The sequence below is a fragment of the Nerophis lumbriciformis genome, linkage group LG09 (assembly GCF_033978685.3).
Source record: "Nerophis lumbriciformis linkage group LG09, RoL_Nlum_v2.1, whole genome shotgun sequence".
Classification (NCBI taxonomy): Eukaryota; Metazoa; Chordata; class Actinopteri; order Syngnathiformes; family Syngnathidae; genus Nerophis; species Nerophis lumbriciformis.
This window is the reverse complement of record NC_084556.2, coordinates 7863721-7888277: the sequence shown is the minus strand read 5'-3', so window position 1 is coordinate 7888277 and position 24557 is coordinate 7863721. Positions and strand designations below refer to the sequence as shown.

General features: G+C 40.6%; 1 protein-coding gene across 1 annotated transcript; it reads left to right on the top strand.

Annotated features, from left to right (window-relative positions):
• The first annotated feature begins 1128 nt into the window (after positions 1 to 1128).
• Positions 1129 to 24299, top strand: LOC133607766 (protein sprouty homolog 3). Its single transcript, XM_061962709.2, has 2 exons — positions 1129 to 1324; positions 19351 to 24299. The coding sequence occupies exon 2, from the start codon at positions 19421 to 19423 to the stop codon at positions 20339 to 20341; it is 921 nt and encodes a 306-aa protein (XP_061818693.1). The 5' UTR covers positions 1129 to 1324; positions 19351 to 19420; the 3' UTR covers positions 20342 to 24299.
• The last annotated feature ends 258 nt before the right edge of the window (positions 24300 to 24557 follow it).

Here is a 24557-nt window from a genome sequence, read left to right as displayed (position 1 = left end):
ACAGAGAATAGAACAAGGATGGACAATTCAACCCTTAACTCAACAATGAGTACATGAGTGTTATGTGTGTGTATATGTGTAAATAAATGAAGACTGAAATTCAAGTATTTCTTTTATATATATATATATATATATATATATATATATATATATATATATATATATATATATATATATATATATATATATAGCTAGAATTCACTGAAAGTCAATTATTTCTTATATATATATATATATATATATATATATATGAAATACTTGACTTGGTGAATTCTAGCTGTAAATATACTCCTCCCCTCCCCACCCCAACCGCGCCCCCCGCACCCACCCCCCACCCCCCACCTCCCGAAATTGGAGGTCTCAAGGTTGGCAAGTATGCAGTAGAATTACCTTTATTTGCCAAAAACAACCAATCTGTACCAAACTATCTCCACCTTTGCAAGAACTTGGAAAGTTTCGATTTATCGTCAAGACTTCCTTGATAGAGAAGTCAGATCGGCGCCCTCTGCTGGCGTGGCTGACTCACAGCAACATTGGAGCTCTCAGGGGGTGCTTAAACGTGTCGTTGGCTCTTTTCAAAAGGACCCTACGAGATCCTATTCCGTCTTGATCATGAGCCGGCTTGAATTCAGCGACGGGAGAGGGTGGGGGGTAGAGAGCGAGGGGCCAAGGAAGAGGAGGAGGAGTGTCACAAAGAGAGAGAGAGAGAGAGCGAGAAAAAGAGCGAGAGAGCATGCAACCCTGAGAGCCATTCATCTCTGGAGAAGAGACGTGCAAGCTACAATAGGACAGGAAAGGAAATGTTTTTGTAACTATCTGTGCTTACGGCTAACTTTTAAAGGGCTTCTTACGCAACCTGCACTTTCAACTTGTTTCCCTTTTTTTTTGATGACGCACAATGCAACCTACCGCTCGCCTCTTTTCATCTCTGCAAGCGAGGTCACGCTGACGGCCCGCTTTCCAGCATCCTTGGAGCGCAAGGAGGAGCGCAAAACTTGTCTGATATTTGTGGGGGGGAGGTGGGGGGAGATGACCTCAGGAGGACGCACCGGGATCTGAGCTCCGGGAAGAGGAGGAGGAGGAGGAGGAGGAGGAGGAGGAGGGAGGAAAGGAGGAGGGCACATCCTGCTGATAGAGAGCATCTATGTAGCCTTTCTTTGCACACATCAACCCTAATAAGCCATCACAAACTATGACAAGGACTTCTTTAACATATTGCATCCGGTTTAAAAGCACATTGCAGAAGATTTAGAAAAATTGAGGGCATTTGCATAAACGGACGGTCTGCACAGTTCCACTGACATGGATCTGCCACGCATCAGAGGTAAGCTTCAAAAACTGTTGTAAAGAATTATGTGCATCCTTGCAAGGAGTATTTGGCTTTTGCTGTTTAAGTTTTGCTTAATTTACTAACTATCCAGGCTCTTCATCGTATATAAAGATGCAATCCATTGCTATACACCTTGTGATAAGATATAACCACTAGAATAAGGTATGACTAAGAGTGTTTATACTTACTTATAAACACTGTATAGAATTGTAACGTGGTACTAATACTACTGTAAAAACAAATCAACAGAAACAATTATTTAAAAAATGTCCCCAAATTCCCTGTAGTCATAAAAAAAAAGCATGAATGAAAGCTTTTCACAATTTATCATCGGCCGGCCAGATTCAATTTAGGTAGTGATCAAACACATTTCCTAGCTGGAGTTTGTTCCAAAAATCCTCACCTGTGACCACCTGTGCGTTTTGCTGCATATGTTCTTAATTGATTTTCTGTGTGTCATTAACACACGTGCCAGATTTTGTGTCAACCGGAAACAATGGGATGAATTCAAACTTTCTGGTGGGGGATTTTTGGGGACCCCGAAAAAAGAGTCAAAAAAATAGTATGGATGAAAAATTGTTCAGAATTTATTGCAGAATACGGGGTTCGATTTTGGTGCCAATTGGGCAAACTTCCCTTAGTTCACATTCAATCCTGGGCATTGACCTAAATCCACACCAGAAAACCAAAATGGGCGACTGCCTGTGCGTTTTGCAGCGTCGGTTCTTTATGGTTCTCCGCTTGACAGATTTTCTGTCAATAGGATGCGCTGAAGGCGGATGTCAATGTTTTATAACTTAGCGGGTTTTTTTGGTGTACCCCTAAAACCCAACATTTTTTTTTACCATTTTTTTTATTGAAAAGCCATTAAAAAGGCATTATATTTGTTGGGATAATGCAAGGAGATGAAGGAATTCCAATAGAGCCAATGCACCATTCTTGGTAGGGCTCTCAAACACAATGCAGAAAAGTCCTCAAATTTGTTTTTCTGCTGTTTGGGCTTGATCGGCATGGCTCAGACGGTAGAGCAGCCTGACAGAAACTTGAGGGATCCCGGCTCGAATCCAGCTTCCACTGCCGTTGTGTCCTTGGGCAAGCCCCTTCACCCACCTTGCTCCGAGTGACACCCACTGGCTTAAATGTGGCTTACAAATGTAGATATTGGGTAAAGCGCTTTGAGTCTCTAGAGAAAAAGTGCTATATAAATATAATGCACTAAAAACTAAACACAAAACAAGGTATTTTTTTCATAAATTGTTTTTTTAGTCCAATAAATCCCAGTTTGCTTACTTTGTTTCTGCTCCCAAAACAGCCCCAATCATAAGGGACCTCTAACAGCATGGGGTCCCCATAAGGGAGGTATCCATGTGTGTGTGTGAGTGTGTGTGTGTAAACGTGATGGGGACACGCAGGGGTTGCGATTGATTGTCCTCAAGGTCGGATGCAGAACGTCGATACCCATCTCCGCTTGGGGTGGGACTGCGAGGGTGGGCCGATGGATGAGTGCATGATGATGATGATGATGATGATGGGATGGAGTGATGGGCATGAGAGGAGAGGAGGAGTGGCAGGGTTTAACCAGCCATGGGCGGCTGTGGGCCGAGAGACGGAGGGAGGACAGTAGCTGTGGGGCGGAAGAGGGGGAGGAGGAGGAGGAGGAGGAGGAGGGATGATGAAATGGATGAATGGATGATGGAGGGAGGGGATGAATGGAGAGGGAAGTGTTTTTTCACGCCACTAATGCTCCGGCTAATGCACTGTACGGCCACAGCGCTGCGGAAATAGAAGATTTGCAGGAGAAAACAACTTAGTAAGTCGGATTGTTGCACAAAAGTATTTGGACACGCCTTCTAAATCAATGAATGCATTAATCCGAGGAAAAGAAATCTTACATTTTTGAGGCACAAGACTTCAGGAGAGCAGTTTGACATGTTTCCAAACCTGATGAGCTTTATTTTTAGTGATGCCAAATGCAACTGATTTATAGTTCTGGCAGGGAAAGTGCAAACAGGGCGGCCCCTCCGTGCGGGTAGGACCCCGCGATCCATGGAAGGCCCCGTTTTGCAAGGCATGAGCGCATATGAAATGTACCGTATTTTTCGGACTATAAGTCGCAGTTTTTTTTTCATAGTTTGGCCGGGGGTGCGACTTATACTCAGGAGCGACTTATGTGTGAAATTATTAACACATTACCGTAAAATATCAAATAATATTATTTAGCTCATTCACGTAAGAGACTAGACGTATAAGATTTCATGGGATTTAGCGATTAGGAGTGACAGATTGTTTGGTAAACGTATAGCATGTTCTATATGTTATAGTTATTTGAATGACTCTGATCATAATATGTTACGTTAACATACCAGGCATGTTCTCAGTTGGTTATTTATGCCTCATATAACGTACGCTTATTCAGCCTGTTGTTCACTATTCTTTATTTATTTTAAATTGCCTTTCAAATGTCTATTCTTGGTGTTGGGTTTTATCAAATACATTTCCCCCAAAAATGCGACTAATACTCCAGTGCGACTTATATATGTTTTTTTCCTTCTTTATTATGCATTTTTGGCAGGTGCAACTTATACTCCGGAGCGCCTTATACTCCGAAAAATATGGTAAATAGGGCGCTACGAATTAAATTTTAACGAAAAAATATTCCATCACTGTTAGGAATGTACTGTATTTCCCGGACCATAGGGCGCACCGGATTATAAGGCGCACTGCCGGTGAATGGTCTATTTTCGATATTTTTTCATATATAAGACGCACCGTATTATAGGGCGCATTAAAGGAGTCATAATATTATTATTTTTTTTCTAAATGTAAAACACTTCCTTGTGGTCTACATAACATGTAATGGTGGTTCTTTGGTCAAAATGTCGCATAGACTATGTTTTACAGATCATATTCAAGACGTTTTCTGACAGTCGCTTCCGGATGCGCCGTTTTGTGGGCGGCCTTATTTACGTGGCTCACCTTCGACAGCGTCTTCTCCCCGTCATCTTTGTTGTAGCGGCGTAGCGTGCAAGGAAGGGAGTGGAAGAAGTGTCAAAAGATGGAGCTAACTGTTTTAATGACATTCAGACTTTACTTAAATCAATAACGGAGCAGCATCTCCTCATCCGGAAACAACAACAACGCCGGAAATGTGTCCCGTGAAAAAAACGTCCGTTCGGAACTCTCTAATATTTAAAGTTCCTTGGTTGAATAATGTAAACTCACTACACCGGTATGTTTTAGCACTTTTCGTGGCGAGTTTACTGACAGATATAAGTAAGAACTTTACACTACTTTATACTAGAAATGGCAACAACTGAAGATGAATGTCCCATAACAAGAAGATAGAGAAAAAGAAGAAGCTTATTAACTACGGTGTCGACACGGACTACAAAGGCGGACGCACACAATATTTCAGGATTTATGCAGATCCCAAATACGGATCAGCAGGTACCAGAAGGTAAGAAAAGTTGCTTTTGCATAATATTGCGAAACAAAACGGCAGATAATATTTCTTACCTTATACACACACCATATTAATACTCGTATGTTTAATGCGCCGACAATCCATCAAGCGGTGCGGCTTCATAGCTTACCAAAGTCGTACTAAAACATTTTGATAGATTTTTGAGCGCCGTGTGTAATGTTCTATATTTTCAATGGAAATATAAAATGTTGGTGTTGAGTCATATTGCCATCATATTGCAGTCTACACGTATCTCTTATGTGTGACTGCCATCTACTGGTCACACTTAACATTACACCATGTACCAAATAAAATTACTTCAATCTCGGCAAGCAAAACTATAATTATTCCGTACATTAGGCGCACCGGGTTATAAGGCGCATTGTCGAGTTATGAGGGGAAAAAATGATTTTAAGTGCGCCTTATAGTCCGGAAAATACGGTTATTGCAAGTTTCCCCAAATAATCAATATTTGTTTCTGCTTAGGCCTGCGGACTGGGGCCGCCATAAAAATATTTTTGGGGGAGTAAGGGAAGACCCAACTGTGTTATTATGCTCTGGGTTATGTACTTTGAAAACACCTGACTTAGACAATTCCACACTTTTAACTCTGTGGGAACCGTTGAGGGAAGACCCTTGTCTGTTCCCAGTGCACAAAGCAAAGGAAAAAGACATGCTTGGATGGGTTTTGTGGTGAAGAACCCTTTGGCATGGACGATGGAAGTGACCTCTCACTTCACAACGAGACAATCAGACACTCCCCAGTCTGCAGAAAAGACTTCCTAAAAAAGTGGACTCCATATTTACTTCTATTGTCACTTCCGGTGTGACCTTGTCCCCCCAAGCGTCTATGCTGCAGATTGCTTGGTAAAAATTCCTCATAGCGTCGCGATCCCTCGGTCGTTTGCTGACCCTTCCCTTCCTGTGACCCATCCCCCCACCCATCCCTGGTCTGCAGTGTCTATTTCAGTCTTTCCGTCAGGGTCAGATTCAGCACATCCGGTATCTCATCAAGTTTATTGTCATCCAATCCTGCTGCTGCGCTCCCCGGAGGACACCGGGCGGAGGAAAAGCCTCTGGGTCTTAGTGCCTGATACCCGCATGTGTGGTACACAGTCGGTCACGTGGCACGTAGGGAGGGACATCGCGTAACCAATCTATGAGCGAGTCATGTGATCAAAAACATGACAAACCACTACTCTCCACTAGTCATTACCTTTTTTTTAATGCCGATCCCAAAAAATGAAGGAATTTGTTATTTGTTCTGTGTAGTGCAAATATAAGGTTTTGCAAAATACCTTTGACATGAATGCAACCTACAGGGAGGACTCGAGTGTTTGGCATTGGTCTGCACTTTAATTATGTTTTTTTAACGTTAAATAAATATTAGGAATCAACCAGTATTTCTTAACCATGTTGGGCCATGAGTATTCTCAAGAGCTGTGGTCCGTATGGGCCGCAGCGGTACTCAGTTGCAGTACACTTTTCCAACACTTGTGGCAGTAATGACAATATCACATAAATAGAAGACGTTTGGAGCCAAAGTCATGGAGATGTTTCTTCGGCGCAAAAACTATGACTAAAGTGGTAAAAGCTGTATTTTCATCTGCATTTTAATTCTAACGGCAGTTTAGTTAAGAAACATATCATTATTCATTCAGTTTATTAATTTTAGCACTACATAATTGTATATTAATTGATTTTTGTCCGCTATTTATGAGTCCCCTCTGCAGTATATTTGGTTAGTACTAGAGATATCCGATAATGGCTTTTTTGCTGATATCCGATATTCCGATACTGTCCAACTCTTAATTACCGATTCCGATATCAACCGATACCGATATATACAGTCGTGGAATTAACACATTATTATGCCTAATTTTGTTGTGATGCCCCGCTGGATGCATTAAACAATGTAACAAGGTTTTCCAAAATAAATCAACTCAAGTTATGGAAAAAAAAAATGCCAACCTGGCACTGCCATATTTAGGGCCCGCAATGGGACATAAGGACCTATTGAATTTCTAAGGTTTTATTCTTCTTCTTCTTCTTATTATTATTATTATTCTTCCGCAGCTTTGCGCACTACTTTGACCCCCTTAACATGCTTCAAAACTCACCAAATTTTACACACACATCAGTAATTTACGGCAAAACTTTTTATCAAAAAACCAAACCTCAAAACTCAAGATTGTGCTCTAGCGCCCCCTAGGAAAAAAAAAAACTAGACTGCCTGTAACTCCCACTACAAAGGTCGGAAAAACATGAAACAAAATCCTCTATGTAGGTCTGACTCAGACCTAACTTTCATAATGGTACATTCTTGGGCTAAAATCAACAGGAAGTTGGCAATTCCCCCTTCAAGACAAAAAAGTACTAAAAACAGTCACTTTTGCCTCTTTGAGCTGTAATTTGACCCCCTTAACATGCTTCAAAACTCACCGAACTGAACACACACATCAGGACTGGCTAAAACTGTGATCTAATGAAAAAACCTAACCCCAAATCTAAAAATTGTGCTCTACAGCAATTGTTTAATAAAACGCACAAAAAACTGCTCCTCGGATGAAAAATCTGACAAAACTGCCTGTAACTCCCACTGGAAAAGTCGGAGAGAGATGAAACAAAAACCTCTATGTAGGTCTCCCTTAGACCTACATTTCGTAAATTGACAACCCCCAGCAAAAATCAACAGGAAGTTTGCTATTCCCCCTTCAACACAACATTTTTGTAAAAACCCGTCCCCTTTCTTCAAACATTATCTCCTCTGAGCGCGTTTGTTGTTTCGGCTTCAAACTAACACAGGAGAGAGATTGAACCCTTCTGATTAAAAGTTGGTGAAAGAGTTGTGATACCTGCTCCGGTTTTGATTTTATGACCCTTCAAAGACCCGCTGCACTGATGCTCCTGCGGTGCTGGTTTTTTAAGATGGCTGCTCAAAAGCAGGAAGCACCAACGTGCCCACACAATGCAGACAAGGTAGGTACACTAGACAAAAGTCTTGGGACACTTCAGACTAAAAGTAGACAAAAGTATTGGGACACTTAGGACTAGCACCTGCCAAATACGCGGGCCCGACCAACGCTGCTTGCAGATTTAATTATTATTGAAGTCACAAAGTGCATTATTTTTTTTTTAAATGCCTCAAAACAGCAGCTTGGAATTTGGGACATGCTCTCCCTGAGAGAGCATGAGGAGGTTGAGGTGGGCGGGGTTGAGGTGGGGAGCAGGGGGGTAGGGGGTGGCGGGGGGTGTATATTGTAGCATCCCGGAAGAGTTAGTGCTGCAAGGGGTTCTGGGTATTTGTTCTGTTGTGTTTATGTTGTGTTACGGTGCGGATGTTCTCCCGAAACGGGTTTGTTGTTCTTGTTTGGTGTGGGTTCACAGTGTGGCGCATATTTGTAACAGTGTTAAAGTTGTTTACACGGCCACCCTCAGTGTGACCTGTATGGCTTTTGACCAAATATGCATTGCATATTGCATTCACTTGTGTGTGTAAAAAGCCGTATATATTATATGACTGGGCCAGCACGCAAAGGCAGTGCCTTTAAGGTTTATTGGCGCGCTGTACTTCTCCCTACGTCCGTGAACCACTCCGTATAGCGGCGTTTTAAAAAGTCATACATTTTACTTTTTGAAACCAATACCGATAATTTCCGATGTTATATTTTAAAGCATTTATCGGCCGATAATATCGGCAGTCCAATATTATCGGACATCTCTCGTTAGTACTTATATTTCTGACCAGCCTGACCTAAGCCTAAGGTTCATGTGTTTAAATAAATAACATTTATGTGTGATTAACACATGGTTTCATATTATTTGACAAGGTTGTAAACTGTAAGCGGAAGAATATTAATTGAGTGGGACCCGGGCCCCTATGCAGTGGAAAAGTTGGGCCCCGAGGTCAAAAATGTAAAGAACCCTTGGAATAAGCTCAACAGACCAATACTCAATTTAATTGGTAACAGTGGTTACTCCTGTCTACTGGTATGTCACCACCCTGGTTACCTCAAAGTTATTTATCCTATCAACGTTTCACTAAACTTTGTCAGGGCCAATAAATTATTCCCTTTCTAATGCCGAACATCAACACACATTTTATTGTGTATAATTGCGAAAATTCTGCCGACATGAATTACGTTTATTTAACGCTTTACATTAGGAAACCCATACATTCAAGCTTGGCGGCAAGCTACATTTCTACCAGTGTGGGTGGCACTGGAAGCAAGGTGGTTGAAAGACACAACGGCTGTGACTAGGATGGCTGATTTCTGCACGACCGCTCTACCAGCTGAGCCACCCCACCACATTACAATAGCGTAATGGAATGATAAAGTCATACTTGCCAACCCTCCCGGATTTTCCGGGAGACTCCCGAAATTCAGCGCCTCTCCCGAAAACCTCCCGGGACAAATTTTCTCCTGAAAATCTCCCGAAATTCAGGCGGCGCTGTAAGCCACGCCCCCTCCAGCTCCATGCGGACCTGAGTGACGTGTCAACAGCCTGTATTCACGTCCGCTTTCCCACAATATAAACAGCGTGCCTGCCCAAACACGTTTTAACTGTAGAATGATCGAGGGCGAGTTCTTGGTTTCTTATGTGGGTTTATTGTTAGGCAGTTTCATTAACGTCCTCCCAGCGCGGTAACAACACACAACAACAGCAGTCATGTTTTATTCTACCGTAAAGCAGTTTGTCTGCCGTCAACAGCAATGTTGTTGTAATATATTGAGTTGGAGGCAATAACCAGGCGAGGTGATGAAGTACGTCTCTTTACTGTAGACTTCAGAACAGACTCACACACTTGACGTCAGGTGCGCAACACCACGTAAATCGTTGGCCAACCAAAAAGTAACCCCAGTACGCTATAGCCAACATTCACCAGGAGATGGCAACAGACAAACATAGATCACTCTATTACATTCCTCCCTTTTTAGAAATGTAGAAGTTACTCTAAATAAATAAACAACCCAACCAAAAAATGCAGCAGCTCAATTAAAAAACTGTACTTAAGCCACAATCTTTTTTTTTTTTTTTTAGTACTGAACTCTTAACCCTTATTTGTAAACAATAACATGCTTATTATACAAACAGTATTTGTACACCTTCAACACAGATTTTTATACTGTCTTCAGAGATAGAGTTTTTTTGGTGGTACTCGAAACCTTTCTGGGTACCTGCGAAAGGGTGTTCAACATGGTTAGAAAAATAGTGACAGAGAATAGCGTCATTCATAGGAATAACGTAAGTATTCGGCTTGGTTAGTCGCTCCATTGACTGCTCTTCCAATGCAGAACTTGTAAAAAAAAATAAAAAAATCCAGGAATTTGTTGTTTATTGCATGTCATTGCGAAAATTCTGATCAAACAATAGACTGCTCACTTTAGCGCCACCTGTCAGAAGGTTAAAGTATTTGTCTTCGCTGGTTGCTCAACTGACTGTTTTTCGAATGCAGAGCTTGTACACAAATTCTAGGAATTTGTAATGTATTTTGTACGATAGCAAAAATTCCGATCAGTCAAAAGACCGCCGCCAAGTAGGATATGTCCCCCCATTCCTGGGTGGACCTCGCACGAAAAAAAGGTGCTGAAAAAGATGGAAAGCGCCAATCTACACAGCAACTGACACTGTGGTCAAAGTTGGAATGGCCATAAAAACACATTTTAAAGATATTCAACACTCTACTGCTCTCGTTTCATGTGTCAGGTAAACCACAACGAAGGGGGACTGTAGGAATCCTCTTCCTACTGTTTCAGAAGGATAAAGTATTCATCTTTGTTGGTCGCTTAACTCAGTGGTTCTCAAATGGGGGTACGCATACCCCTGGGGGTACTTGAAGGTATGCCAAGGGGTACGTGAGATTTTTTTTTTTAAATATTCTAAAAATAGCAACAATTCAAAAATCCTTTATAAATATATTTATTGAATAATACTTCAACAAAATATGAATGTAAGTTCATAAACTGAACATCAAATCAAGTAGGCTATTCCATTCATTACAATGCAACAATGCAATATTCAGTGTTGACAGCTAAATTTTTTTGTGGACATATTTATAAGTGAATCACTTGTTTATTTTTCAACACGTTTTTAGTTATTTTTATATCTTTTTTTCCCAAATAGTTCAAGAAAGACCACTACAAATGAGCAATATTTTGCACTGTGATACAATTTAATCAATCAGAAACTGATGACATAGTGCTGTATTTTACTTCTTTATCTATTTTTTTCAACCAAAAATGCTTTGCTCTGATTAGGGGGTACTTGAATTAAAAAAAATATTCACAGGGGGTACATCACTGAAAAAAGGTTGAGAACCACTGGCTTAACTGACTGCTCTTCTGATGCAGAACTTGTACACAAATTCGATGAATTTATCATCATTGCGAACATTTTGATCAGTCAGTAGACGGCTGACGTTAGCGCCACCTGTAAGGATAACGTCTTTGACTCAACAGAGTTCTTGTTAAATATGGTTCGGGTTTCCTCACAATAAACTCAATTGATGGTAGTCCACTTAAATGTGACCCCTATTCTATTTAAATTCTAATGAATTTCAGGGGGATTTCTTAAGTACTGTTTACCCATGTCTGGAGGTCTTCTGGGAAAGGCCGGGGGTCAAAAATTGAGAGGAAGTGCGTCAAACAGAAAGGGCAACTCCTACTTGTGGGGGTCACTGCGGCGGCTTTTAAAATAGCTCGGATGCTTGCATGATGTCACCGAGAGGCGTCCATTAAAAATCCCATCGACCGTTTGGACTCAGTGGAAGTGAAGAGGGCCGTGGGGGCGCTAGTGGTAGAGCTCATGTCGACAGTGAGTTTACAAAATGTTAAAAAATAAATAAATAAACAATCCTTTTTGTTTTGGATTTGTACGGGTCTACCCAATGAAAAGTCCTTCAATGTTTCTGTAGAAAAGTGAGACTCAATAGGTCTGTGTAAGTGGCGTGTGTGTGTGCCCACCCGTCCCATCACACTGATACTCCCTCAGCACAAAGGTCCTTCCTCAGGTTACCACACTGCCAACACTGGCACTCTGTTAAGCTTTTTCTCCTTGCTTCCCCTCACATGCAACTCACTTTTATACGTCGGGGGTTTATTTTCACAGGTAAAATTCTGACAGGAAGCTCACATAAAGCCGTGTGCCCTACCCTCGTCCCTGCTGATGGGAGACGTATCCATGGGAACGACAGTTTGGGGGTCAGGCCCACCGAATCCCTCCCTTACGCACATTAACGCTTCTTGTCAAGTAATCCGAGAAGGGAGGGCCTCGTACACACACACACACACACACACACACACACACACACACACACACACACACACACACACACACCATTTGCTGTTGCCAGAGGATTGCTAACTGCCCAGTGGGCACATGCATGAGCATCACTTCCCAAAAACAACATGTCATTACAGACAAGAAACACCAGGTCTCTCAGACATTATCTTTTGAATGCAGATCCTGAACGTAAAACCTAGGAGTTCGTTATTTGTTGTGTATCATGGAGAAAATTCTGCTTTGATTATGCTTGTTGATATTAGCGCCTCCTACAGGAAGATTAATGTTCTTCCTGCTCTCTATGGATTGCACCTATTATATGTGGCACTGTATTGCATAGAAGAAGCCCATATTCTATGGAATTCAAAGGATTTTGTTTTTGTAAGTTAATTAGATCTAGAGTTTTTTTTTTGCATTCAAAGTGGTACAATTGGCAGGTGTAATATATATATATATATATATATATATATATATATATATATATGTATGTGTGGGGAAAAAAAAAAATCACAAGACTATTTCATCTCTACAGGCCTGTTTCATGAGGGGGGGGTACCCTCAATCATCAGGAGATTTTAATGGGAGCATTCGCAATACCATGGTTTATATAGGGCACAGAGTGGGTGGTTACAGGCTGGCGTAGGGGCGTGGTGATTGGCTCATGTGTTACCTAGGAGGTGTTTCCGTCTATGGCGGCATGCTGTTACAATTTCGCTGCGCTTGTTGAGGGATGACAGGTCTGGACGGTAAATAATAAACAGTTTCTCTTTCAAGCATAGGTTGCATCTTTTATTACCACTATTGTAAGGTGTGCTGGATGCAAGAATTTGCCATGTTATTGAATATTCAACATTATTGTCTTTGAGGTCCCAAATGTGTTTGCTGAGTTCTGTGGTATTTCGCAGGTTTTTGTTCCTGAAAGAAGCCTTGTGATTGTTCCATCTGGTTTTGAATTCTCCCTCGGTTAATCCTACATATGTGTCGGATGTGTTAATGTCCTTGCGCATTACCTTAGATTGGTAGACAACTGATGTTTGTAAGCACCCCCCGTTGAGAGGGCAATCAGGTTTCTTTCGACAGTTACAGCCTTTGTTGGTTTTGGAGTCGCTCTGTCTGGGGGCCGACGGCTCATTTGCAATTGTTTTGTTGTGGTTTGAGATGATTTGTCGTATATTGTTCATGCAGCTGTAGCTCAATTTAATGTTGTTCTTGTTGAATACTTTTCTTAGGGTGTTGTCTTTGGGGAAGTGTTTGTCAATCAGATTGAGGAATTTGTGTCCAATGTTAGTTGAGACGTTTTTGCTGTATGGGGGGTTGTACCAGATGATGTCGTTTCATTTTCTGTTCTTTTTTGGCTGGTTTCCTGGCGTGGGTTCATAGGTGAGGGTGAAATTGTATCCGCTTTCATCAAGGGCTTTTTGGTACGGGGGGGTTGCTTGGTCAAATTCAGCTTTGCTAGATGACAGCATCGATAGCCTTTTATTGATTCCGGTAGGTATTCTTTTCGTGGTGGTGGGTGGGTGGTTGCTGTCATGGTGCACGTATTGGAGTGTTGTGTTGGGTTGTGTTGCTGTCATCTAGCAAAGCTGAATTTGACCAAGCAACCCCCCCGTACCAAAAATCCCTTGATGAAAGCGGATACAATTTCACCCTCACCTATGAACCCACGCCAGGAAACCAGCCAAAAAAGAACAGAAAACGAAACGACATCATCTGGTACAACCCCCCATACAGCAAAAACGTCTCAACTAACATTGGACACAAATTCCTCAATCTGATTGACAAACACTTCCCCAAAGACAACACCCTAAGAAAAGTATTCAACAAGAACAACATTAAATTGAGCTACAGCTGCATGAACAATATACGACAAATCATCTCAAACCACAACAAAACAATTGCAAATGAGCCGTCGGCCCCCAGACAGAGCGACTCCAAAACCAACAAAGGCTGTAACTGTCGAAAGAAACCTGATTGCCCTCTCAACGGGGGGTGCTTACAAACATCAGTTGTCTACCAATCTAAGGTAATACGCAAGGACATTAACACATCCGACACATATGTAGGATTAACCGAGGGAGAATTCAAAACCAGATGGAACAATCACAAGGCTTCTTTCAGGAACAAAAACCTGCGAAATACCACAGAACTCAGCAAACACATTTGGGACCTCAAAGACAATAATGTTGAATATTCAATAACATGGCAAATTCTTGCATCCAGCACACCTTACAATAGTGGTAATAAAAGGTGCAACCTATGCTTGAAAGAGAAACTGTTTATTATTTACCGTCCAGACCTGTCATCCCTCAACAAGCGCAGCGAAATTGTAACAGCATGCCGCCATAGACGGAAACACCTCCTAGGTAACACATGAGCCAATCACCACGCCCCTACGCCAGCCTGTAACCACCCACTCTGTGCCCTATATAAACCATGGTATGCGAATGCTCCCATTAAAATCTCCTGATGATTGAGGGTACCCCCCCTCATGAAACAGGCCTGTAGAGATGAAATAGTCTTGTGATTTTTTTCCCCACACATACATATATTGCGCTCTACTACGGTATCGAGCACTATTTTTTGGATAACCTTATTAAGACATATATATATATATATATATATATATATATACATATATATATAAATATATACATATACATATATATATATACATATATATATATACATATACGTATATATATATACACATATATACATATACATATATATACATACATATATATACATATACATATATATATGTATTTATATATATATATACACATATACATATATATGCATTTATATATATGTATTTATATATATATATATATGTATTTATATAAACATATATATATATATTAGTCGAGGTTTCTGTGGTTTAACCGTTATACAGTGCCAAATACCGGGGAAGAGCAGGGAAACCTGCGAAACAGGCTTGGAGGGATGAAATATCCTCTGTGTTTTTTCCTGACCTAACGTATATATATATATATATGTATATATATATATATATATATATATATATATATATATATATATATATATATATATATATATATATATATATAAATATATATATATATATATTAGGGCAGTCAAGCGATTTAAATATTTAATCGCGATAATAACATTTATTTTTTATTTATATTTATAGTTAACTCAAAATTAATTGCGATTATTGCAGAAATACATAATTTTTCATCATTAATAAGTGTACCCTAGACAGATAATTTTCAAGTTATAACACCATGAACGGACAATACATTTGCTTTAAATAAACGTGTTTTAAACATTATGCTTTTTTAAACAGCTCAGCACAAAAAGGACAAACATGATTTAATGACAATAAAAAAAAATGCCTACAGTGTGTTGGTGTCTTGCCAGATTTTGTATTTTGTAGAAATACAGAATTTATATTCCTGCTTTAGGAGCACTTGCATTCGAGGAGGAGCTACACTTCCATGTTTAGATAACAGTTTCACACATAAATAACACAAAATGTTGATTGTTATGATCATGCTTTCATTGTCAAAAATGTTTCTGTAAAATTTATCCACCCATTTTCTACCGCTTTTCCCTTTTGGCGTCACAGGAGGCTGGAACCTATCCCAGATGTAATCTGTGATATTTCTACCTGAATAAATGCGTCTGATATTCTGTACATTAAATGTTGTACAAGTTAATGGTAGTGCTGCATGGCAATTTTTTTTATTATTCTCTATTAATTAATAAAATGTAATATTCAGCCTGCAAATCATTTTGTAATTGAGGACTCAACCAGAACATGTTATAAATGTACACAATATTTCAGCAACCTATAACTTTTTTCCCCAAAAGTATTAAACTACAAATGAAAAAGAAGCAAAAACATTACATTACAAAGTACAGTATGAGGAACCAAGCTGATTATGATAACTATTGATAATTAAAATGCAAACCTAACTTATTCCTACACAGTAGGCTTTTTACCTGGAGCAGATGTAGAGGATGATGATGTCGCTGTTATCGTCAACAAATGTTAACGCCATTTCTTCCCCCGTGTTGTTGGCTGCAGCAGAGTCGCTAGAGGTGCCAAATGCAGGAGTTGCAGCCGTACATCAAACTTGGCTGCACTCTTCAGCCATGAGAAAAAATTAACCCTAACTTCCTCAGATTGGAAGTACAAGCACTTGCCTTGATTTTTGCGTGACAAATACTGCAGAGAGCGTAACCTGCATCAGCATCACATTTGGAAAAGGCGAGCCACATTTTAGAGCGTTTTCTATATGGCATGGTTGGGTTTTTGTCATGACACATTGATAGGTTGCAAGGTTACTAAGAGCACGTCTGCTTTGAAATCGCTTGTTTTCCTCTCAAGTTCTAGCAAGTACTCGCCACTCACCAGTGCTAATTCGAACAGACGTGGCGTCACGTGCAATCCAAGCATCGAAACATGACACAGCTGGATCTTACGTGAATCTGTGCCCGGTAGAACCGTCTGGTTTCGGTCGGTGCAAAAAAAGGACCGGATCTGGTGCCCATCCCTATTGACAAAGCATGATCGTAATGTAAGACATTTTCATTTTGTAAACGTAGTTAAACCGGATGTATGGCGTAGCGCTTTTATTTTGAAGCCAGAAAAGTGTGTAATTGCTTTGAGAAAACGTCTTGACATGTTTTGACGTCGGATCGACTGTTTGCAATAAAAAAAGTCTCCTTTCAATCTCCTGCCAACCGTCTTTCCTTTCTGTTGAGCTTTCATCTTATCTTACTTACTAAATTAATCACAGTAACAATCTAAATGTTACGTTATCGCTGCACCTTAATTGTAATCTGAAGACGGAAGTGAAGCACCACCCACCTCTAGAACGACACGCGCAGCAGGTGTTTGCTGCAGGGATGTTGCCTCTTCTTGTAAGGAGAACAACTTGCCATTGCTTTGAACCTGATATTTCCATAAGGTAGACGACTTTCCTTCATCCATTTCTGCTCGCTTGTGGCTCATGAGTAACAAGTGAACTGCAGCCAAGTTCCCCCCACCCGAGGGTCAAAATGGACGCGTGTGCTTTAATCGGCCGTAAAAAAAATGTTTGTGCCGTTATTGAAATTTATAGTTAACACATTATTATCGCGTTAACTTAGACAGTCCGTTAAGGGACAAGCGGTAGAAAATCGCTATATACTGTATATATATATATAAAGCCTTTTGGGGTCGTGGGCGGTGATGGAGCCTATCCCATATATATATACAAATATATATACAAATATATATATATATATATATATATATATATATATATATATATATATATATATATATATATATATATATATATATATGTGTATATATGCATATATATGTGTATATATGTATATATATATATATATATATATATATATATATATACATCTACATATATACATATATATATACATCTACATATATATATATGTGTATATATATGTATATATATATATATACACATATATATACATCTACATATATACATACACGTATACATATACATACACATATATACATACTTACACGTATATACACATACATATATATACATACACATATATATACATATATATACATATACATATATATATACATATACATATATATACTGTACATATACATATACACATTTATATACATATATATCCATATATATACATATACATATACATATACACATACACACACATATATATATATGTATACACACATATATATATATACATATACATATATATATATACATATACATATATATATATATATATATATATATATATATATACATATATATATATATATATATATATATATATATATATGTATAATAAAATATTGATACATCTTCACCTACAGCACGTCTTGTTTTAGCATGTTCACTTTTTTATCTAAAAGCTTGTTGCTTTAGACCAGTGGTTCTTAAACATTATACACAACGTACCTCCTCAGAAAACACTTGGCTCTACAAGTTCCACCATAATGACCAACCTTAAAACACACCAGCGTAGTAGGCCTAAGTATCCATTAAAAACAAGGCAGAGGATTTATATTTGGCAACTGTAACATTACACACAGTTTGAACAGTAACGCAATGTTTGAATATAGGAAGATAAAACACTGTACCTAAATAATGAATCAAATCTTTGGCGTACCACCAGATGGAGCTTGCGTACCACGAGTGGTGAGCGTACCACAGTTTGAGAATCCCTTCATCAGACGACCCAAGTCATGGTTTAAAAAAGTCCCAAAATGGCAAACAATGAGAATATACAAATATGACAACAGTAGTAGTTTATTTTCTTAATCACAGTTTCAATGAATTGTTAACACTGAGCGAGGACTCGTAGTGTTTGTGTCATTGCTAAATATGAGGTTATGGCAATGGAGCAGAAGGAGATCTCCTGATAGGCAGGAAGTGTAGTAGGCCCTCACTCTGCCTGATAAGATTAACCACGAGGACCGCTCCTCTTTGCTCGCACTAATTCGAAAAAGCTTCCGCATCCATCACAAACCTGCGCCCCTTATCTGCCGCCTCATGCTATGATACGATACGCACCGATAATTGCTGCTGGGTGCATACGAATGGTTCCGACATACACAGCAAGGACGTAATGTCTTTAATACAAGAGTTCTGCCTTTTCTTATTAGACTTATCCACTCATCTGGAGCTTGTATTCAATTCAGTGGTCTTCCCTGACCATGCATTTCCTGTATTTGTTGTTTTTACTTCCCTTCTGAGCATCTAAGTAGCAGGAAAGCTTTGCAATGTCACAGTCCAACACTTTGTCAATGGCATGAAATGACTAATGTATCTAAGTAGGGTGCATGGAATGGCTTCAGGACATTTATGTTGTTTTTGTGGTTGCAGGAAAAACACAGACATTGCCACCCTTAGTCCTGAAGCACTTACTGCGAAGGCAAAACTCATCTAGCTTCAAAAAGAGTTAGCACTTGATTTGCAAATGAGGCCCAAAACACAGTAAATCCATAATAGTAGTACTGTGGAGCTTGTTAGCTATTGTAGGCTGATAATGATAGCATTTTGACAGGGTTTCACCCTTTAGATATACTTTATGAGGATTTTCACATTTTGCTGTCCACTCAAACGAGGACTAAGTGGGGCAGTGACCCACCAGACACAGTAGACGCAAAGGCCAACTTTGCAATGCAAATCAGCACCAACTACGGAACTGGTTACTGAATATTGCAACGTAGCAATGAGCATTACTAAACACCAGATTTTCTACTTGTGTTTTTTTGCAGGTTCATCTGATGTACCGTGAGAATCGGCGTTGGCCTGCAGCCTCACTGCCGCCCAGCGAGGCCCAGCGATATGGACCCTGCTCATTCCTTTAGGATGGAGCTGGATGGGCTGGACCCCCAGCAGGTGCCGGTGCTGTCGCTTGATCAAATCCGTGCTATCCGGGCCCACAATGACTACGTGGATAGGCCCGTGGCGCTGGAACTTGCTTCCCAATCTGGATTTTTCTACGCCCACGATGAGCGTCACCCGCACGGAATATATTCCCAGCATCCTCAGCAGCCCCGCCACTCGGTCATGCCCCGCAGCCAAAGTCAGCAGCAGCATGCTCACATGTCCCACTTAAGCCGTTCCAGTACTATAAGCTCCTCCATGTCTCGGACCAGCGCCGGCTCAGACCAGAGGCTGCTGGCAGGGTTGACGCAGTCGCACTCCGGCTTGGCCTCGGTGGTTCGCTCTCAACCGAAAAGAGAACTCAAGTCCGACACTTCTCTGAGCAAAATCCTGGCAGAGGATGAGCTGGGCAGGCACCAGTTTATCTGCGAGCGGTGTGCTCGTTGTAAGTGCAAAGAGTGCTGCGCCCCACGCCGCCTACCCTCCTGCTGGGCCTGCGGAAAACGCTGCCTTTGCTCAGCCGAGAGCGCCGTGGAGTATGGCACCTGCCTATGCTGCGTCAAAGGCCTCTTCTACCACTGCTCGGCCCAGGACGACGAAGACAATTGCGCCGACCGTCCGTGCTCCTGTGCCCCGGCCCATGCCTACGCCCGCTGGGGCGCCATGGGGCTTCTGGCGCTGTGCCTGCCCTGCCTCTGCTGCTACCCCCCTGCCAGGCTGTGCCTTGCCCTGTGCCGATGTGCCCATGACAGGGCTACACGTCCCGGCTGCAGGTGCAGCAACACCAACACTGTGTGCCGCAAAATCTCCGCCGTCTCCAATCCCAACTCGGGTCATCCCTCCATCAGCAGCGGCAAGGCTGTGGAGAAGTCACTATGACAGGCTTGGAATCCCCGTAGAAAAAAGAAGCCGACTAACTCGTGCTTACCGATCTTGTATGACTCCAGCTCAGGAGGGACCAAAGCTTTTACTGTGCCTGTTCGCCTTGGAAACTACAAGCTCAACCTGAAGAAGAAGCTGACCGAACTCTCCTTCCATCTTCTGCCTAATCCGGATGTCTAATATGTATGTATTTATTACCAACCCTGCGACCGACCCTTTGCAATCAATAAACAGACGGTGGACTGAATCGCAGCAGACTTAAGAGGATGTAGAAGCTTTCCGCTAAGGGTTACGGGCGAAGAAACTGTGGACATTCGCAGCACATCTGACACCAAAAAGGGACCACACACTGTCAAATGAATCTCAATGCCATAAGCTCATTTGTAAAGGAAAAAGCACTAAGAGGTAGATAGACGGTACTGTGCAGAAGTTGTAGGCCACCAAGGGAAATCATGGACTTCCTGATTCATTGGGTATGACAATCGGACGGGTGTGCCATTAAGATTCTGCGGGGGGGTTGACGACTCCAGGGACGTCAAGTTGCACCTTTCTTCCTTGGCACATGCAGCACACCCTCTGCAAAGTTTCATTGAAATAATTTGTGTTTTTCCCTCCGGTAGTGGTGGTCCAAGACCTTTTGCGCAGTACCGTCGCACTGTTTTCTGCTGAACGGCGGATTATCCAACCGCAGATTGGAGCGCGTCCATCCACGGAGTGTGTGTTTGTGTGTGTGCGTGCGTGTGTTAGTCGGCACAAAGACGAAGGAGCCTCCTGTGGTCTTATTTTTAGTCTTGCTGCTACATCTTAGCGCTAGCCTGATCAGGTTTCCACTTGGAAATCACGCCAACCGCCCTCATAAGACCGCCGCCCAGTCCCCCGTAACTCCCACATCTTTACTCAATCCATTCGTAGGGTTTATCCTATAATAATTTAGAACCCCCAAACGAAAACATGCCAAGGTGCATTATTCCGCCCATCCCTCCTGACTCTTGCGCCAGGAGGGCTAAAAGCCTCTGTTTCCCGGGTCCATCGAGAGTTGATTAAACCCGCAATTAGCCTCATGATCGCTCTTAATGGGCCGGACGAGAACGGGCTGGAGGAGGAAGGAGTTGCGGTGTTTTGGGCGCACGGAGAGAGGAAGAAGAAGGGATGATGGAAGAAAGGGACCAGGCTCGGATTTCTTAGCCGGATATGAGGGCATCAGATGAGTGCATGTACAGTGTGTGTGCGGGTGCATGTTTTTAAGTGAATGTGTGTGTTTTCGGATGCATGAAAAACACCCGGCGAAACTGATATGTTAAATGTTCCTTTGCTATATTTTTATATGTAAATAGGAGCTAACTGCGGCGATAAAACTATTTTTTATTATGCTTCATTACACGACAACAGTGTTAGAACGTGCACTTATTTCAGTCCTCACGTGATCAATGCAGGGACTTTTAGGCAACGTTGAAGTCCGTAGAACAGCTGGCGATACACCCGGCAACCGCTGAGCAGTTTTGACGTTAGAAGTGGGAAAATCAAGTTTGCGGGATGACTAAATGTTGCTCCAAATGTCTCCGACTTTGATTGACATTCATTTTCGGATCCACCATTGATTCTTTAGCGTTACCGAACACCATCCATGGAAAACATCAACGAAATATATGCAGTTCCATTGTGATGCATTGAGTCCGAAACTGTACGAAGACGTATTATGCTAAGATCCACCTTTGAATCATCTACAAAAATGGCCGACAAGCTGTGACAAAATTAAAAAAAAAACATTGGATATTTAGGAATAATTTTTACGTTTGTCTGGGGGTATTGTTTCAGTGACACATTCAACATTAAAAATGCGAGAGAATATTAGGGCCATTGTAAAAAGCAATGATTCTCAAACTGTCAAACTGTGATAAGCAGGCTCCATTGAGTGGTACGCCAAATAATCATTTGATTAAAGTACAGTATTTTATCGTCTTAAGTTCAAACAGTGTTACTGTTCAAACTGTGTGTAATGTTACTGGGGCCAAATATATTAAAAATATTTGTTAAATAAAACAGCTGCCTTGTTTTTAATGAATACTAAGGCCTACTACGCTACTGTATTTTAATGTTGGTCATTATGGTGGTACTTGGAGATCCAAGGGTTTTTTTCTTGGGGAAAAAAGTTTGAGAACCATTGGTGTAAATAAAGTATCAATTGTTACAAGAAAAAAAAGTGCTCTCAAGACAAGAAAGTCCCGAGAAAAAGTTGTAATATTATGAAAAAATTCAATGTGAATCAAGATGTAGGATTTTTTTTTTTTTAAAAGTCGTAATGTTACAAGAATAATGGTGTAAAGTGTGTGTATATTACATTCAAAACGTCACACAGTAACAAGATTAAAGTCGAAATGTTACTCGAAGTTATAATATTATGAAAATACATTTGCGAGAATTAAATCATCGTGTTACGGGAATAAAATTGTAACGTTATGAAAATAAAGTTTGAGGAAAAAAGACCTAAATGTTTAAACTATTCCTTGAAACTTCAATTCTTTCTCGTTGTAATGCAAGTACGTTGATTGTCATAATAGTACGATTTTATTCTTATAAAATTGTTTGTAATATTTAAACTTGAATATATTTTGACTCCTTGTCGATTTAACATTTCTTTTACCTTGTAATAAAATTAAAGTACCAATGATTGTCACACACACACTAAGTGTGGTGAAATTTGTCCTCTGCATTTGACCCATCCCCTTGTTCACCCCCTGGGAGGTGAGGGGAGCAGTGGGCAGCAGCGGTGCCGCGCCTGGGAATCATTTTTGGTGATTTAACCCCCAATTCCAACCCTAGATGCTGAGTACCAAGCAGGGAGGTAATGGGTCCCATTTTTATAGTCTTTGGTATGACTCGGCCGGGGTTTGAACTCACAACCTACCGATCTCAGGGCGGACACTCTAACCACTAGGCCACTGATTAGGTAATGATTTTTCTTGTGATATTTTCACTCCATTTTTACTATCATTTTCATCAATATTTTCTATTTTCAGCGCAGCCTTAACGTCTTTGTAAAAAAACAAAAAAAAACAATGTAAGATTCATTGTTTTTCCGGTAATTTCACTAACTTTGTGACGCAAATCCTACTAAACACTACAAGAACACATGATCCTGAAATGACTAATCTTTTTTCAATTCGTGTTAAGCAAACATCGAAGCAGAAATCCCTCACAGCTGATGCATCAATTGTAAATAGGTGCATCAAGTCGGCCATTTTTAACCATCATGCCTAAAAAGATCTCGGTGCTTGTTCTTCTTTTGGTTTCCATTAACACATAAAGTATTTGTCCAAAATGATGTGGATTCAGGTACTTTTTTTTTAAATTTTTCACGCTGCTAGAGAAAATGTAGCATGCTTGTGAACATTTGACTGAAAGACGCGTGAGGTTTTTAATACTTTTTTTAGTTGCGAACTTTTCAGGCTGCGGCTAACTGTAATTATTCCATCATTTGTACGAGACTTCCTTCCTTCCGGTGACAAAAAACAAACAAAAAAACAACGTTAACAGGCTGCCGCCATAACCACTAAACTTGTCCTCTTGTGTCTTTGCAACCAAGCATCGCTTTTGGTACAAAAAAAAAGAAAAAAAGGCGCCTCTTGTATGTTGTAAAGGAAATTAAAGGAGAGTATATGGAACAAATATTATATAGAAGTCTATCTAAAAGTGAATATATTATTATACATGAACAATACGCACATTTTCTTTTCTGTTTAGTTGCCGATGTCGTGTCTTTTTGTTTGGATATTTATTTACAGGTCAATCACCATAGATGGCGCTGAAGAGGACGAGATTAATAATGAGATTAAGAGCGTGGTTTGGATTTTTATTTTTTTCAACTTTTGTTGTTGTGGTTTTTCTTGCTGTTGGTGTGGCCGCTGCCGCCCTCCAGGCTGAAGATGATCCAATAAAAGGAGCTTTCAGAAACAGACCACGTGTGTTTTATGGGTGATCATGATAATAATGATTATTAGCTTCGTTAAATCCATGCAATGTCAATAAAACGAGGCACTTTTTATTTGAATGCTATCAGAAAGCACAATTAGAAGGACGACAGCCCCACACTTTCCTCTACTGATGCTATAAATAAGTAATTGGGGGTCATGCTAATGGATTCAAAAAGATGAGTGTGTGCACGTGTGTGAGTGTGTGTGCATGTGTGTGTGTGTGTTGTGTGTGTGCGTGTGTG

Bases quoted from the DNA above. Each gene is read 5' to 3' on its own strand.
- LOC133607766 (XM_061962709.2), top strand. From the start codon at position 19,421: ATGGACCCTGCTCATTCCTTTAGGATGGAGCTGGATGGGCTGGACCCC.